General features: G+C 32.1%; 1 protein-coding gene across 11 annotated transcripts in view; it reads right to left on the minus strand.

Annotated features, from left to right (window-relative positions):
* Positions 1-19,248, minus strand: part of EXOC1 (exocyst complex component 1) — a 48,411-nt gene that overhangs the window by 20,986 nt on the left and 8,177 nt on the right. For 8 of the 11 annotated variants that reach the window (XM_079153761.1, XM_079153762.1, XM_079153753.1 and 5 more), the window contains 8 exons: positions 18,087-18,246; positions 14,994-15,014; positions 13,297-13,484; positions 11,284-11,511; positions 10,947-11,079; positions 10,223-10,332; positions 9,314-9,367; positions 4,088-4,237 (listed from right to left, as the gene is read on the minus strand). In XM_079153761.1, the coding sequence (XP_079009887.1) occupies positions 4,088-4,237; positions 9,314-9,367; positions 10,223-10,332; positions 10,947-11,079; positions 11,284-11,511; positions 13,297-13,484; positions 14,994-15,014; positions 18,087-18,246 (1,044 nt within the window). The remainder of the gene's footprint in view (positions 1-4,087; positions 4,238-9,313; positions 9,368-10,222; positions 10,333-10,946; positions 11,080-11,283; positions 11,512-13,296; positions 13,485-14,993; positions 15,015-18,086; positions 18,247-19,248) is intronic. The other 3 variants (XM_079153758.1, XM_079153759.1, XM_079153760.1) reach the window with 3 other exon arrangements.

A 19,248-nucleotide genomic window follows, 5' to 3' on the forward strand; every position in this document is an offset into this window, starting at 1 on the left:
AGGTTTACCTGCTTTAAAGATCATGTATACTTTTCAAAAGCTACAAACTATGTAAACATTTGTATATTTTACTCAGAATTCACCACTGATTTAAAAAATATTTTATAGCTCTATTCTTATAAAATAGCACTTAGGTCAAACATAATGCTCCTTTTCAATTTGTAAGTCATATGCTTTCCCACATAATCTCTACAAAAATTAGTCCAATGGACAAATCTTTCTCATGATCTTTGTATAACTTCAAAAATAAATATAAGGGAGAGGAGGGGAGTATGGAGGTAGGAATGATAGTAGAATGAATCAGACATTATTACCCCATGTACATTATAACTATATGACTGGTAGGATTCTATATCACGTATAACCAGAAGAATGAGAAATTATATTACATTATATATGATGTATCAAAGTGCATTCTACTGTCACATATAACTAATTAAAACAAATTTTAAAAAATTAAAAAAACAAACATAAATTAAAATAAACCTTAAAATTAATTACTATTTCATTATGCTGTCTCACTTTTTCAATGGGACTCAACATGCTGGCTACCTTTCTTCTTGGTACTCAATAAAACTCACTAATGGGAATGGCCAGACAGGTGTTACTATACCCATCCATTCGTCTACTGAATACTGAAAGATGTCTCTCACAGTAGATATGTATTACTCTTAGCACCTAACTTAATATTTAACTCTCTTGAGTTTAAGTATTATTATTTCAGGCACTTTTTTAGATTTTTATTTTGTACTGACTTCAGTCTTTCAAAGACCTCTGTATTTTTTTATTTTCCTTTATAGAAGGCAAAATCTATAAATAAGGAACCTAGGTTGATAGATGTCTGAGTGATCTTTAAAGAGTGTTAATCTCAGAAGGTTATTAGGAGAGGAAAGTTCATTGCCTGTCCAATCATGGACCGACCACCTTTACCAATTGCCTACATGCACAATCCAGAGCCACAGACAGAGACTGTAGCTTTGGGGAGGAGGGAATCTAGATATTTGAACTACAAAACCAAAATGATTTGTTTTCCATAGGCTCCAATTGTTTATGCCAAAAATATGAACTTTGCTTAGGTTCAGCCTCAGTACAGTTGGGGGTAATGGCTATGATTCTTACACATGAAGAATCTGGAACTGACTTTTCCTATTCTTTCAAACAAAGAAACAAGTACACCAAACAAGTGGAAATAGCTATTGGGATTTAATTAGGTATTATTTCTTAGAAGAGAAACACTGATTTGTCCCTTTCCTCTTTTCTTTGTTTCTTCTTCCTTTTAAAACAAAATTCCTGTTTCTGACAATATTTCAGCAAACAAATTAGATTATGAAGAAAAAAAATAAAATCTTCCAAAAGCTCAAACTACAGGGTTAAGTAAGATTCCTGGGAAAGAAGTCAACTTCACTTAAAAAGCTCATTAATATTGTCACTCAAAAATATTCTCTGATCAGAGAATGATCCCATAAATCATCACTAGGTTGGCTCTAGTCTTATTTGTTTACTTTCAATTACATTCATGAATACTGCATTATATATAAAGATAGGACAATAATACTCACTGAGAACACAATTAGGCAAAAAGCTTATTGATTATTTTACTTATTTGAACATTCACTAGGGGACAAAGCACTTGTTGGCACAAAACTCTTAAGGAGATATAATTTATGTTTAATTATTCAAAATATTAATCCTCCTAAAACTTCAAAAGGCAAAGAATTCCAGTACTGTAAATATTTTTCCTTAAGATATGTCCAAATCAGAATTCTGTTGAATGAAAACAAAACAGAATAAAACAAAATATAACAAAACAGTAAAGCTGCATAGTACTTAATAGGCTAATTCTGAGAAACAAAAATAATCTTAACTAAAATAGCTAGCCACATAAGATATATATAAACACCTCAGGAGATTAAAGTTCTTTTAGAAATGCATTTTTTAAATTGTAATTTAAAAGATTATTTATTTTAGCCAGATTATACTTTAAATGGGCAAGAATACTTTAAAGGCTGATGTGTGTGTGTGTGTATAAATGAAATGCTTTCTATAAAGAACATTTTACTTTCAAATATATTGACATCAATGTATTGACGGGAAAATATATTCTACCTCTTTCTTTGCATTATACTTCTCATAAATCTCTATCTAATCCTCTCCTAACAGGAGTTGCTTTTATATCACAATTTCAATACACAAAGATATAAAACATATCGCTGTTCAGATCCAGGACATCTTTTAGGGTCAAACTGTTCACATAATTATTAACACAGTTTGTGAGCTTAGATTTTTTATTTTGAAACTCCAATTCAGAAAAACTTAAAAAAGATTCTATGTGTTTCTAAGAATTTTAATTAAATTGCTCTTTCAACCAGAACTATCCCAAGTACTATTCACTAATCATATATCTGAGTTAGATAGGTGGCAATTCTTTAGCTCTATTTTTTAAAAAGGAACAAGATACCTAATTTCAAAATTAAAGATTACAGTATAAATGCCAGCAAAGTACTGTTCCTATGGTTTTCTGTTACAAAAATGGCCATTACTAAGTCAGATCATGATGTCCAGCACCTCAAAACCCACTAACCCCCCCCTGTCCAACTTCACACCTAGTGAAAGCCAAACCCTTCCAGTGATCCAAAGCCCGCTTCCAGATCTGCCCAGCTCCCACCGCAGGATCCATCTCCCAATCCACCACGTTCCTCCCCAGGCACCACAGGCCTATTCTGCCCCAGGGTGATGCAGCGTGTCTACAAAGCTTCTTTTCAGGGTCTCCACTGCTCACTGCCCCCACCCCCCCCCGTTTATTTTTGTAATCTGTGCTCAAATGTCACCTCCTCATGATGCCTTTTCCGACTACCCTATTTGACACTGGACCTTTCCCCAAGTCATGGCATTCGTTTCATTTTCTCCACAGCACTTAGCAGTACCTTCTAACATACTGTATAATTAACTTCTTTAGAATATGCACTGTGAGAAGGTGAACATTTGCCTGTTTCCTTCAAATGTTGCATCTCCAACATGACATCTATGTACGTACATACTAGGTGCTCAATTTACTGAGTGAATATATGAATGGATGAGTGCTCTTCCCCAACTGCCGATTTTAGTCACTGATAAATACCACTGTCCTATCTAATCCTGTTAAGACTGGCATCATCCTGCTGTTTCTGCCTTTGGTATCTCTCTTTTTAAAATATTCTCTCTTTATTCCTACAATCATCTTCCTGGTTCAAGACTATTTCATTTGAATATTATATTAGGTTCTTAACTATTTTTCTCCATGCTTGAGGAATGCCATTAGATCCTAAAAGTCCCATCTTTTCAACATAATTTCTCATAGCAAAGTATGAAATTTCTGCTTTAGTCATGCTAAACCGTCTTATTGTCTTAGGCAGGGTGCATTTCCCCCATCTTTGGCTTCACATCTTGCTTTCACATATCCTAGATGCCCTTCCTCTTATGTCTGGTTTATTTAGTTCCACTAATTATTTAAAACTCAATTGAAGTCCATTATTTTCCATGAAGTTTTCCCCCAGGGCTTTAGTACATGGATTTCCTTCTTTAAATTGTTATATATTTAAACTCATTTCAGTCTAGCACTTAATTTTGTGCTGACTGTTCTATGTATGATTCTTCCCAGTCAGATTCAAAGCCTCTTAGAGATGGAGGCTTGTTGCTAGCCCCAGGTGCCTGGTGGAGTGGAATGCTTGCTTAACAAAGAGGCATCTTTTACTTCTTAACAGAACAGGTTGCACACATTCTTAGTAGGCAAGTACCTCACCCATTTTCACACTTTTTCAATAAAGATATTCAGGAAATAAAATTATAGCATCTAACTAAACTGAATGATGCTTCAGGCTACCATGTGACTTACTACTGTTTTATACTGAAGTTTGAAATTTAGCCCTTCTTTATCCAAATAAATAAAATTAATGTTATCCCTGGTTAATGCGCATTCAACAAGTCAATTATTTTCTGATTTACTAAGAACATACTTTAGTATTTTAAACTTGGGGAACAAAATATACAATATTTTGATTCTAAAAGATTACATTCTATACTCAGTAAGTAACTGATATAAAATCCATACCTTTGTTAGTCCCTCATATTTTCCATAATCTGTACTCTTTAGCCACTCCATCAGCTTGGCATATCGGAGCAAGTCTCTATGAAATGGATGATGATTGGGTAAAGTCAGTTCAATAGAGTGCTGAGCAAGAGTTGAACTCTGATCATGACCCTGGTGTAAGTAAATAAAAATAAACATCATTGACAGTTCAAAGAAACATTGATAAAATTGAAAATTCTGAACAATGACCAAATGTGGCCAAGTAAAATGAACAGAACACAGAAAATAAAAACCAAGTACTTATTTGTCTACTTTTATCATCCTGTGTATATCAACTGAACCTCACCACCATAAAATAATGATAAACATGCAAGAATGTTCCTGACAAATCATTCATCCATTCCATCTTTTAAAGGAGTTGAGAATGAATTAGTTTTAATCAAGCTGTCTCTCTCACACTGTATGTTTCCAATTTACTAAACAAATTAACTTGATACAGACTGCATTAGGAAAAACACCAGGTAGGGAAGTCGGACAAAAAAGGTCAAAAAACGAACAAACAAACAAAAAACCCCCTGGACTGTCCACATTTTTGTAGTTCCCATTACAGTCCATAATATTTAAAACAATGGATAAAAACATAAAAGATACAGAATTATAAATAACTACATCCTGGACTTTCCAGGATAATTTCTAATAACAATGGCAGAAAAGCATCACAAAACTCGATGGATCAATTGAAAAGGGCAACAGAAGTTCACAGTTATCACAGATGTTATATATAAGGTATATTATGTACATCCATATTCCCTCTCTGTAATTCTAAAATCCAAAATTCAGTTAAGTGTGTTGAGAAAACTATTTTGATGGTAAATATTGACCTAAATTAAGATAGGATTAGTTGTAGTATTTAGAGTGACCATTCCCATTTTTGACTACAGAATTACATGCTTGGTGGAATGGCTATAAAACATAATATACAGTATATGTACCATATCACTTTTTAGAAAATCTTTGAAAAATTCTAAAAACATAACTTATTCCAAGAGGTTTACATAAAGAATAAACCTGTGTGGATATTCTTTTCTGGACGGTTAAAATAATCACATCTTCCAATAGAATCACTGATGCCTAAGAGCTACAGAGTTGAAAATGGCAAAATTCTCTAAATTTGGAATACCTGCCTGAGCACCTATATGTTTTTTGTGAAGTAAATGCTAAAAATAAAATTAATAAAATTAAACACAATATACAGGTATTATCAATGAACTATACTTTTACCTCTATAGTTGCCAAAGGTCAATATAAACATTATTTTACAGGAAAGTTTTTAAGTGGCCACATCAGAAGGATGATCAAGATTCTACAGAACTGCATATGTACGATACAAGGTACATATAGTATAGTTTTAGGTCTACTAATTTCTCCAAATAATGTGTTTAAATTAGTTACATGATTAGAGGGAAAGAATATTTTACGAACTTATTAAACCTGGTTATTAAAATTGGTTCTATTAATAATAGTATTAGATATATTTTCATTATCCACAATACTTTCCCCCATTAATTTTTCTTGGTAACTCAAGGATCAAAATTATTTGTTTATGTTCGTCTACAACTGTTTATTCAATCTATTAACATTAAATTATACTATTTAATCAAATTTTTTCTTTCCTGAAAATGGAAGAATTAATTATTAACATCTGAAGAGGATATTACAGTTTACAAAGCTCTTTCACACATATTATTATTCCAAGCTTTCTTAGTATTTTCACATTATGATCATCTGAAAAATTCTCTTCTAATACATCATTACCTTCAAACCATTACTATTTAGATAGATCAGTATTAATGAAAAGAGAAAATGCTTCCAAAATACTACAGAAAATAAAAAATTAAATCTTAAATCAATAAATATAGAAACTATACATGTAGAACTGATGTGTAAATAATTTTATTCTTTGTATATTTAAAAAACTTAAGACATTCTTTAAATTTTCTTACTATAATAATAAAGTAGTAATAGTTTATTGAATGATCACTACCTTGCTAGGTACTTTATATATATAAATTCTAATCTATACAAAAATGCTGCAATGTATTTTTCTTCCCATTTATTTTTCTATTCATTTTTTATTTTATTTTTTGTAGTTTTGGGGAATGGACCACGGGCCTTATGCATGTTAGGCAAGAGTTCTACCACTGAGTTCCTCCCACTGCCCTCTCCTTATTAAAAAATGCTAAAACCTCTTATTAATATGATTTTAAAAGTATATCATTTTAAATAATTCTAAGTCATACACTTTATAAAAACTCAGTGAATTATAAATTTTCAGTAGCATATTTATTACTAAAATTTGTAATAAACATTGATTACTTTACTATAGCTAAGCACTGTTCTAAGCATTGAACATAATAAACATATGAATCCTCATAATAACTAATGAGACAGAAATATTTATCACACCCACTAAGATAAGACAATGGAAGTGGAAGAAAGAGCTTAATTTGTTCCAAGTCACTAAGTTATGAGGTAGTGGTGTCATGATTTAGAACCCAGGAAGTATAGATCCAGTGTCTGTACTCTTACACACTTTGCTCTATTTACTTCCTAATTCAATGATATACTCAAGTCAAATTTTGAGTAAATTTTCAAGATTTGGGAACTTTTTTTTTTCTATTTTTTTCTGTTTGACATGTTTATTTTCTTCCTTCCTTTCTTTCTTTCTTTGTGTGTGTGTGTGGGGGGGGGCAGGTAACTGGGGATTGAACCTAGGTGTGCTCTACTACTAAGCTACATCCCAAGTCCTTTTTATTTATTTATTTTAAAATTTTGAGACAGGGTCTTATTAAGTTGCCCGTGCTGCCTTAACTTATGATGCTTCTGCTAATTCTTTCTAAGCTTTGAACCAGAGATCATCTGCTAATTCTTTCTAAGCTTTGAACCAGAGATCATCAGTTGTTGTTTTTAAAAATGTACTTAATGAAACAATCTTTATGAAATCAGATTGAATACTGGTGATCTATTACATAGTTTTTAAAAAAAATGTTTCTATAAATATATATCATGTTGCTAAAGGCAAAGATATAGAATCATGAGGTCTCTGCACAATCTAGAGTGTATGTGTGTGTGAGTGGGAGTAAAACAGTAATGCTTTCAAATCTTTCAAAATTTCCACCCCCAAAATTTTCAAAAAGGACATATTCTTTATGCAAATATCTCCTGAATTTCATTAGCCTTAATTTTGCTGCCTGCTTTCAATATTATAATCTCTATAACTGATCTAATTCACCTTCCTAAATAGGTAGATCCCTAGTAAGTGTAAAAAATATGGGTAGGAATCTATAATTTCAAAAGAAGCTGAGATTATAATATTTAAACGTGGAAGAAGCTAGACATCTGTTAAAAACATTACCCATAAGAGAAAGTGAATATTACTTAAAGATACATTTCAAGTTTTACTAGGGTATAGTTATGTGAAAGTATTGATAGGAAGGTTGTATCACAAACAGCATGTTCTGGATCACTGATTCCCAAATGCAAGATGTTTTTGCTAGGTTACATCAATAAGAAAAAAATAAAATGACATGAATGAGTTGGTAAATGTGTTAATTTTAAAGTATGAAATTAAGTTCTTTCAATTCTTTTAGTGCCCAAATACCACTTTAAAAATAAGGCAAAGTAGATGCAGTAATTTTTTTTTTTAAAGGTCTTTACTAGGTAAAATAAAAAACTGGTGGAGGTTGGGGATGTGACTCAGTGGTAGAGTGTTTGCCTAGCACTTGCAAGGTCCTGGGTTCAATCCCCAACACTGCAAACAAACAAATAAATAAAAAACTGGTGACTTGGCAAGTCTCTAAATTTAATTTCTTTTAATTTTGCTAATTTGTGAATTTTAAAAAGACCAGGAATCAAAGCTCTGACATTATTGTGCTGTTGTGATCAACAGATTATTTCCACTGTATTCTTCTGTATAATATTTATAACTATACATTTGCTATAAATGCATTGCATGGATTCTATTCAAGTCCTACCTTATCTGTGATTCCATACTGAACTCCTTAAATCCTCCATAAACTCACTTTTGATTAAGCCTTGTTAACACTTACAACCCATAGTTCTAGCCTTAAGTACATTAGTCTTAATTTCTTATAAGCATCCTGAGGGCAGAAGCAATTTCTTATTCTTACAAATGAATAGCAGTGAGTATATAACAGACATATAATGAAAATTTGGTGACTGACAAAGAGATATGACATAATATGCTAATCAAGTTTTTCTCAGCTAGTTTGTCTTCCAACCAGGAATAAAAATTCATGTTGTCAAACTCTTCCTAGGTTGACTTGGTAGGCTGAATTCAATGCACAGAAACTCTCTTGCACTTGAGACATCCTCTTCCACCTTCTACAGCACATTCCAGGTTGTTGCAACATTCTGATATTTAACATGCATCATTCACATATAACAATACATATTAGATTTTCAGAAAAAGGAAGCATTCATTTTAAACAAAGCTATTAGTTTACAAGGCAAAGAAGCAAAATCACAAATAAATGCATGTTATAACAAATAGTTAAGGATACAAAAGGACTACTGTTTGTTGACTAGGGAGGTAGTTCTGGTATCATCTGCAAGCATGGAAAACATTATTGTCAATACTATTGTTTTAAAAATTAAGGAATCGTGATAATAGATGCTACTGAAATAATGTAAGAAAAATGTGAATTAGTATTTCCTACATGACTTTTCAGTTTACTTTCTTCCTGACACTCTTCAGATCAAATGAAATGCTGAGGAAGTCTGCTCTGATTTTCCCTTCCATGTTTGGTAAGGTGGTCCTCTCTATGCTCTCAGCACCACCATCACATCCTTCCTGCTTCCGTTCCCGAGACTGTGAGCTACACGCGGGTGGTAGGATCATCTCTTGTCTATCCCAAGTCAGTGTCTAGTATGTAGCTCAACCGTCTGACAAATGATTACTACGTAAATGCAGGAGTGAGTGAGTAAGCGAAAGAATAACAAGAAGAAAGGGAAGCAGAATGAGATTAAAGCCTTTTTTGGCCAAAATAAACTCTGCTGTAGAACATCAAAAAACTTACAAATATGGTTAATGGGTAGCTTAAATCAGTAAGTTAAGATATAAGCTATAAAGATGCTGCTGCTAAGTTTAGCAAACTTCATATATTAAAAAAAAAAAAAAAAAAAAAAAAATCAGAGAAGCTTGAGCCAAATTTGATTTGTACTCACAGGAACCGAAAGAAAGTAGGACCTGTTATAGAGCTGAAGGAGGGCCTGAGTAAACTAATTGGAAATAAAATATAGTAAAGACAAATGTTTTAGAATACTGCAAAGTGAAAAAAAAATCAGAATCTAATTATTTCAGTTTTTCTTTTTTTTCTGGGGCTGAGTATAGACTCCAGGACCTTGTGCATGCTAGGCAAGTACTCTACCACTGAGCTATAACTTCAGTCCCAGATGGCATTTCTCAACAAGTAAAGTTACCCCCTAACTTTTTTCACTCACTAACCCTAATAAAATAAAAGGAATGAGACAAAAAAAAAAAAAAAAAAAAAAAAAAAAAAGAAATCTAGTTTATCATGCCAGATATTAAAATGCTTTCTATTCAATTCCCTTTAAGGTACTCTTAATATTATTAATATATTACTGTCATCTCAATTATAACATTTCTTTTCATATAAAACACAGACAAATCATTTATTTGAAGATTAAATTAACTGAACTTTACAGCTGACTAGTTGGTTTTTTTGGTGTATTATAGAGCATATAAAACTGAATCAAGTCATATTCCTTATCTCAAAATATCCATGCCAATAGTCAACACATAACAACTTTGGACTTTTATAAGAAAGAATGTCTAAATGGTATATACAATTAATAAACAATTAATAAATTTATCTAATTTCTAGAATCAGAGAGCTCCAGCTGAAAGGAACCAGATAGTCTACCTAAAAGGGGCAGGTGAAGCCCAAAATATCTCTATGAGCAAATATGTACATATTTAAAAAATCAAATAAATGCATGAAGGAATATACTGCAACCTCAATTGAACACACTAAAATTTTTTGTGGGAATTTAATTAAGGTAATATAAATAAGCTACAGAAACATGCTAATTTTAATAATAGATTAAAATTACCTGTTGAACAAAAACATTGTTGAGGTGACTGGCCAATCTCCGGGCAAAATGCTCTCGCAAATCACTGAAATGCTGCTGCTGCTGTTTGACTGCCAGAAGCATGTCATGGCCTAAAATCAGAATGGCATTTCTTGACTGATTAAAATAAAGGCAAAAGTATTTCCTCAGTTTAATGAATATATTTTTAACAGTAGTCATATTTAAGTTTTCAAGACTCCAAAATTTTACTGGTTTATTTATTTGCTTTATAAAAAGGTAAGTGGGATTAAAAATAGCATAGTACAATTGTCCTGCTTCAGTATCACCTGGCCACTGTTGGAAATGTGGTTTCTAGTACTTCAGCCCAAACCTACTGAATTTGGGAGTGGGACCTGGTCATCTACCTTAATGAGCCCTCATGGTGACTCTGATGCATATTCAAGTTTTAGAACGAAATTTTTCTAGAAAAATTTTGTTTTCTGGTCTAACCAAAGCATCTATGTTGTGCTGTGGACAGTACTAAAGAAAGATCATGATGTTAACTAAAATCACTGGTGGTCAATAAGAAGGAACTGAAATGAAAAAGCTCTTATGATCAATAGACATACCCGGGGACATAAGTGAAGCTTGTTTGAATAGCTAACTATATAACCCTAAACTATTTGGCCTATGTAATTTCTTGTCAAAATCTTTACATAAAGTTACAATCTTCGTCTCAATTTTTAGTCAGATTTTACCATCTCACCTGGTCGAAGAGCTACATTCATGCACTGCAGAAGGGCATCAGCAGCATTGGTGCAGGCCTCAATGCCTCTGGAAGAACCAAGATCCCCTTCCTGAAGAGCCTTTATGTGACCTTTGGCCAAGTCCATGTGGTTCTGGAATACAAGCAAACATACCCCTTACACATATAATTTTAGTAAATTTATAGGTAAGATACTACTCAATCCTATTATTAGGTCTTTGGAATTCTTTTAAATCTTGCTCTCATAAGGAAATTAGAAAATGTTTACATATGGATTCTATATACTGTCACTTAGACTTCGTTTTTGTTTTTATTGGTAATTTATAAGAATATTTACCACAAGGAACTCTATCTCTAATAGGAGTTTCACATTATTAGTGTTACTAAGATGAATTAGATGATTGCTTTCAGAGATCTGATCCATTTGTTCTTTTACACTTTGGAGCATTTCCTCATAACTGCTCAGTTTCAATTCAATCTGATCCACTTCCTTTAGAGCTTCATCCAGCAACTTCATTAGGATGTTCACTTGTTTCTCAGAGGCCATGATGGACTGGATGTTGGCCTGTAAAGTGAAAGACAAAAATCAAACATCATGTTACTCAAATGTGTAAAAGAAATATAATAAAAGATTATTAAATCTCTTTGAAAGTAGAATAACAAAAATTGCTATACATCTACACATCTACCCTAGTTTATCACTTTATGTTTTACTTTTTATACAACAGTCCATGAAGGTGAACCTGACATCATCTCTCTATATTATGTATTTCCAGAGATTGAACAAGTAGAGTTCATGTCATCAGTAAAGGCAAATCCTCTTTCCTGTAAATTTAATGCCATTATGTCATGTCCATCTTTAACATTTCTTTTACCAGCTACAGGAATGTTCTACTTAAGATCTAGGTACAGCCCTAAATAAGAGCACAATAACCTACATAAAACCTTAGTTGAGAGGAGAGTAGTGTTACATCAGTCTTTGAAGGATATGGTGAACTAATTTGTAACTGTAGGATGACTGGTACTAATAGGATGTGGAAGAGCATATGGAAGAAAGCTAGCTCCTCCTATCATTTTTTCTTTTCTCTTACAACTGTATTCCATCAAGCAAAACAGTTATAACCATTATCCCATTATCACTATTTTCTGAATGTTCTATTGATTCAAATTCTCTGAAATAGGAAGCTGCCAAGTTTAAAATTAAGCTGCCAAGTAATATGACTTAGAACATACATGCAATATTAATTAGAAAAGAAAATATAAATCACTAAATCATAGAAAGGCAAGTAACATGGTATGATGAAAAACCTGGACAAGGACTTAAAAGAAGGATCATTATATAGTCAATGCTATGATTTCATACATGTTATTTTATATAATATCCACAATAACTCAACTGTAAGGACAATCCAAAATTTAAGAGTCCGCGTGGCTTAGAACACACTGATGTCTTACAGAGAAAGGGTTTGAATCTTCCCAGGACCATTTCCACTTGAATATCTTGAAATCTCTTCTAGGTTTTGCTTCCAGTGAGTTTTGCAAACTAGTAAGCCTGGATTGTTCATGTTATTTCTCTGGGCCTGAATTAGATTTCCATGACTTCTGTACCTTTGATGTATAAAGTATCCAAACTTTTAGTCTTTAAAATGTTTCTTATTCCCTCAGGAATTTCTTAAAGGTGTAACTTTTCTTAAAAACATGATCTACATGGTGCACAACCATAGAAACTAAAAGATGTACCCCATTTGTACACAATGAATCAAAATGCAGTCTGTAAAACACAAAACAAAATAAAAAACCCCCAGGTGATTTGTTTTACTCTCACATACATGGTGCTTTGCATTTAGATTACAAACTCAAGAACTGAGCCTAAGAAAGGTTCTATTTTAAAACATTTTAGCGGACAAGCCCATGATCAAATTTCCTGGCTCTCCTGTTTCCTCCACACTTATTCTGTTCCCTTTTGGTAAGTGATTCATTTATTTCAGCTTCATTTCTCTTACTTTAATTTGCACCTATTTTTTTCCCAAACTACAAAAATGCTATTCTAGTGTTTCAGAGGCTGGGGGAAACAACCCCTAAGATGGTTTCTGGTTGTCTACCTTCTTCTTCCCTCATTTCATATCAAAATTCAGAACCTCAGCTACTGCCTTCATTGGCTTACTAGGAAGGGTTCTATCTTTTGAACAAAAACAGTGAAAAACTGATAGCAGCTGGTAATGTGCTTATAGATAAGGACAGTAATAATCACCCTATAAAGGCTGAAGTCCTAAGGCAGTAAAATACGAATATCACCAGCCTTCTCTATGTACTACGCATCACTTATTCATAGATTACAAAAAAGTCTTACCCCGTCTAGCACCTGTAGCTCTCGGGACAACTTTTCTGCAAAGGCCTCAGCATTAGAGATTGCATACTCACAGCCTTCCATCATTATTTCAATATCTTGCTCTTCTCTTGCATTTAATTCTTGGTACTCATCTACTGCTTCTTCGTCTCCTCCTGTCACACTCTGATTTTCTCCACTTGGAACAGATTCTTAAAGAAGACAAATATTCAAAATAAAATAGTAAAAAACTAAGGGATTATAATATGGTACTTATGGTACGTTTAATACGGTGCTTATATGATCAGTTATAAGCACAGGTCACATTTAGTGGCTGAAAAGCAGGAAAGAAAGATTCAAAATATATGAAAAAAACCCTGAAACTTTATTTTTATACAACATTACATATGTTAATTAAATAAAGTCCTAAAAAATAACAAATAAAAAGCATGCAGTCTAATACACTGATTGATTTATAAGTGTTAAAATAGGCTTTAGTCACAAGTTCCCTAAACACAAACTAAAATACAAAACACAAAAACATGAAGAAATGAGGTAGATGTGCTCTAACAAAACAATTATTATGAATTCAGTACATATGAAAACAATTTGCTTTCCATTTTTCCCCAAGTAACATTTTTCTTTTCTTTTTGTTCATCTTTGTTATATATTTTTTTCTTTCAAATAACTTAACTGAAAGTTGCCTCTATAATAAACACTGAACATATTAACTAAATTTTCTATTTTTTTGCTTAAAAATTTCACATGTATTTATAAAATAGCTGAAGATGAAATATAGAAACTTTCTCAGTAACTAATATAAGAGCAAGAATAGCAAAGTGGTTTGAAATTACAAAAATGAAAAAGATCTTCATGTTTCATAACAAAAGACCAAGACATCAAACCTGAAGTGCTTTTTTGGGTGTTTCAGTCCTTTTTTTTTTTTTTTTTTTTGAGAGAGAACACACTTAGCTTGTGGTGGATATTTTATATAAAACTTGAGGTTAGGAGATAAAACAAACAAATAATTTTTAGCCCCTAAGGAGTTATTTACAACTTTAAATAAAATTACTGATTTTCTAGGTTTAATGGAATATGATTTAAATTACAAACTCTGGATGCTTTTAGTATTCTTTATTTAACATGAAAAAAGTGTTTACATTCAGCATGACTTGACTATATTAATTTGTCCCAAAATAAAACCTAGCTAAATCAAAACAAAAAGAATGATATCAAATTACACAGATTTAGTTATAATCCCAGAAAAAAAGAGGAGGACTAAAATGTTTTGTACAGGCAATTATAATTACAATAATATTACAGCATCTAAATGTTTTTTAGAGAGGCATCAACAAGTTCCCTGTTCTTTGTATGAGATCATTTTAGTTCACTGTAGAAATGTTAAACTGTCAGGTGTGACTGACACTAGCCACTAGAGGGCAGGGACTGCTCCAATGGTTCTGTACAGTTTCTTACACTAGTACATGTTTCAAGTAAACAAATATTTTAAATGATCATGATAAATGTTTCAGAAGTATTTTCTCTTCCCTGAAACAATTCTTTGGAAGCCAATAATGAACACTACTATTATTTTATTACTATATGGATTTTGTAATAAATTTATCCTATTACACAACTTCATAAAATATGCAACCAACAGTACATAACAATGGCAAGTAATTAAAACATGAAATAGAATAAGAAGAAAAGGTGTTACGCACCTTCTGTAACTTTAGGCAGTTCTGGAGAGTAAAAAGGTATGAAAGAAGCAGAGGAAAGTAAGCAAAGAGTATTAGCTGGGTAGAAAAGTATACAGGTTTAAAATTTTTAAAATACTACCCAAATTTCATATGAACTTCAAGTTAAATTAAGGTTCAAAAGACCACATTAAAATTAACTACAAAGTGGAAAAATTCCATAAGAAGCTAAATTTCCAAGATTCATTTTTCTTATTCATTTTGGGACAATGATTAAAAACATATTTATCTTTCTATTTCCTTTTAGTCTTTTAAGAAACAGTACTAACTAGTTCCTGTAGGAGAAAACTGGGAAACAGAACATTTCCTGGGGATTATTTTTAGGTCAGTTGTGACTCATGCATTTGGTGTAGTTATTTTCATTCAAGGCCCAAGGCTTTACCAAGACACTCCCTCAAAAAGGATTAGTCACGAAACACTGTTGGGAGGGACAAGACTGAGACAAGTGCAAAAACATGAGATATCAGTTCAAGCTGACATTTAAGGATTCAAGTCAAAGACTGTTTAAAAATCTGGCTGCAAGGAAAAGACTGAAAAAAGAAAATGTCAAACAAAACTTCACTCTACTTCAACCACTAAGAAATTCCTCTTTTAAAAACCTTATTCTGATTCCAACATTTAACTGTCCCTCATAAAAACTACCAAAGTTACCACTGCCAGTATTAACAATTAGAAAAATCTTACTTGTTTAGTTTGTCAAAGGAGGTAGTAATAATTATTTATTCGTCTTCTAACCTTTCCCAAACCTTAGAAACAAATATTTACTTTTATAAAAATGGGAACTGGGCTGGGGATATAGCACAGTGGTAGAGTCCTTGCCTATCATGTGTGAGGCCCTTGGTTTGACGCTCAGTACCACTAAAAAATGAATAAAATTTAAAAATGATAAATAAATATAAGAATTAATGGCTGTGACTTAAAGGTTAAATCAAGATTTCAGACACTAATAAAGGTACTCCCTGAACACTAAACCAAAGAAACCATTATTGATCTATAGAAAATGATTTTCAAAGTGAGATCCTAAAGGATCATCTCAGTATCTCTCAATTAGAGTTAATGTTTATAAACACAAAAATGTCTAACTTTTGTTTTATGCCCTGAAAGCTTAAATACCTTTTTGCTTTCTTTATGTTAAACACTTGATTCTCAAAAACAGTAATACTCTTCTCATTGCTTTTGGTAGTATTTCTTTTTTTTTTTTTTTTTTTTTGCAGTGCTAGGGATTGAACCCAGGGCCTTGAGCTTGCAAGGCAGGCACTCTACCAACTGAGCCATATCCCCAGCCCCTGTAGTATTTCTTAATAAGTTAGATCAGTAAGATGTGTGTCTTTCCACCTGGTTGCCTTAATGAAATATATAGGTTTAAAATTCACACTAGGCAAGTCATCTGGAAATACAAAATATTTGAAAACAGAATATCCAGCTTGTCAGTGAATTACTGACTCAGAATGTTAATCCTGAAATAGTTTTAAAAAAAGTCATTTGAAGTAAATTAGTGTCCAATTTAAGTTATAAAAAATTATCACACATTTTTGGAAGGTCATTTCCTTAACTCACGCAACTGCCAAGACACTGGGGACTAATACTGGTGAGATGGCAACTTTGGAGAGTCCTACTGAAGGCTAGCCACTATGGGAAGAGCAGCACAGGGTCTGACAGATGAGACTTGCCTCTGCCAGTTCTAAGCATCATGCCTAAACCAGCAGTTCACCAGTTAAGTGCTGGGAAAGAACACTACAGTCTAGAAGGGAAAGGTCCATCATTAAACAGAAAAAGAGTAAGTAAAACAAAACCGAAGAGATAGAGGAATAGAGGCAAATGACTAAATACATGAACAGTTTGTTTCATACTAGGTATTAAAGTCGTTCAATATTGGTCATTTCAGATGTCTTAGTCTTTCTGAAAGAAAAGAAACTTCTATTGATAAACGCTAATTTGCAATTTGGGACAAATCTCATTTTTCCTTCTAATATATAACTTAGGACAAATCTTTTTTCCCTCAATAAAGAGGAGCAACAACTATATTCACCTACATAGTAGTTGTTATTTCAACTGTTTTTCAACTGATAAAAACTACCAAAGTTACCACTGCTGGTATTGACAATCAGAAAAGTCTTACTTATTTGAGATACAGAATACAATACAAATTGCATCCACAAGGCCTTTAGGGTCATTTTCTTATGTTTATGCCTTTCTCAAAAAAAATTTCAAAGTAAATCTCATTGTACATTTTCAGTTATAACAATTGTCTACCATTTCTGAAGACAGACTGGTCAAAAATATTCCAAATTAACTTTATATCTAAGGATTTTATGCTGAAAATAGATTAAGAGCTAATATTTATTGAGCATTTACTATGTACTTGGCACTATTCTCCTCAAGTTCATAATTTAAGAAATTTAATCCTAGCAACAAACTTGTGAGGTAGGAACTATTATTATCTCTATTTCTAATATAACAGACTCTGAGACAAGAGATTAACTATGAAGTCATGTAGTAGGCAGTAAAGCCAGAATTTGAACCCAGGAAATATGACTCCACAGTTGCATTCTTAACCACTATAACTATACTCTGCACAAAAATAATGCCACAAGAATATTTATCCCAGAGCTATTTAAAAAAGTAAAGATTGGAAAACTAAAACTAAATGATTTTAGTTAAATAAATTATGGTATATTCATATAACAGAACACTATTAAAAATGTTGGGGTAATAATGTAAAAAATATTCATGATATATTATTATATGAAAAAATAAGAAACGATGCAAAATTATTTTTTAAAAAATTATTTAAATATGCATACAGAAAAGATCAGAATAATATTTACCAAAATGTTAACAGCAGTTATCTCTGAGGATTAAGTTTATAAGTGATTTTTATTTTTTTAATTTAATGTATCAATATCCTACAATGAACAAGCACCATTTCTTCAATAAGAACACTCTAAAATTCCTTTATAAGGTAATTCAGTATTCTGATTACTTTGAATAATGTCAAATTATATAGTCAACTAAAGATACACGTGGTTTTATATATACATTCTTATTTAACTTTACCTTCCAAAAGCTGTGAGCTAACATTGACAAAATCGATTTTCTTCCGGAGATATCGCTGATTCAATTTCCAAATGCATGAGATAAATGCATTCTTTTCAGCAGTGCTGCTGGCAACCCATTTGTATACTTTTTCAAAATGTAAATCAAATTCAGGATTTTCCTGAAATGAAAATATACCAAAAAAATGTTTTTGATCAGATTCCTTTTCATTAATAACGTAAAACCTTTATTTAAAAAAAAGAACTAAAGCTGCTTTTGGGGTGGGGGACAACGATCATTAAAAATCATCTAAGCAAGGGCTGGGGATATAGTTTAGTGGCAGAACACTTGCCTAATATGGTCAAAGCTCTGAGTTCAATGCCTGGAACTTTAAAAACAAACAGAACAACAACAAATCAGCTAAGCAATTTGAAGAGAAGGGTTCCAAGAATTCAATTTATAGTAAAAATATTATCACCCAAAAGTAACTAGATGAAAAACAAAAAAACACTGTTGGGGTCATTTTCTTCCTATGCCCTGAAGGTCTATGAGTAGAAGTACAGGTTGTATACTTTAAGGCTTTGTGCTTCAGTACCCTCCTCAGTAAGACAACCATGGTCTCTAGTTTTGATGTGGATCTAATTTTTCTTTAAGAATTGCCAAGATATTTTAGAGTTACATCTTTGATAATGTATCATTATTCATAACTGTAATTTGACATTAACTCAATATTATTAAAAGAAATGTATTAAGAAATACATTTTCTAATAACTTATGAGGAAAAAATACAATCTACACCCTGGTGTGCTTTTCAAGAACAAATGAGACAAATGCAGAATGATTACTGGTGTCTTAAAACCCAAAAATGCTGGCAAGCTTTAATGTTCTTTCAAGTGACAAAAAATCTGAACCAATCTGAGAAAACTGCGTTATACTTTCTACATGTCTATTAAACCATGTTTTAGCAATAAATCCATGTCAGGCTAATACTTCTTAACTGTAGAACTACTTAACCATTATATAAAAAATAAAAATGTATGAATATACACTTTTCTTCACTTTCAAGGAATTAAAAAATAGGCTCAAATGCTCTGCAGAGTACATTCCATTTATTTAAAGCATAACAGGTAGAACAAACTGCGAATACACACCTTAAAGGCAAGGGAAGTTACGTGAAAATTAC

Source organism: Sciurus vulgaris (assembly GCF_902686455.1).
Source record: "Sciurus vulgaris genome assembly, chromosome: 9".
NCBI lineage: Eukaryota > Metazoa > Chordata > Mammalia > Rodentia > Sciuridae > Sciurus > Sciurus vulgaris.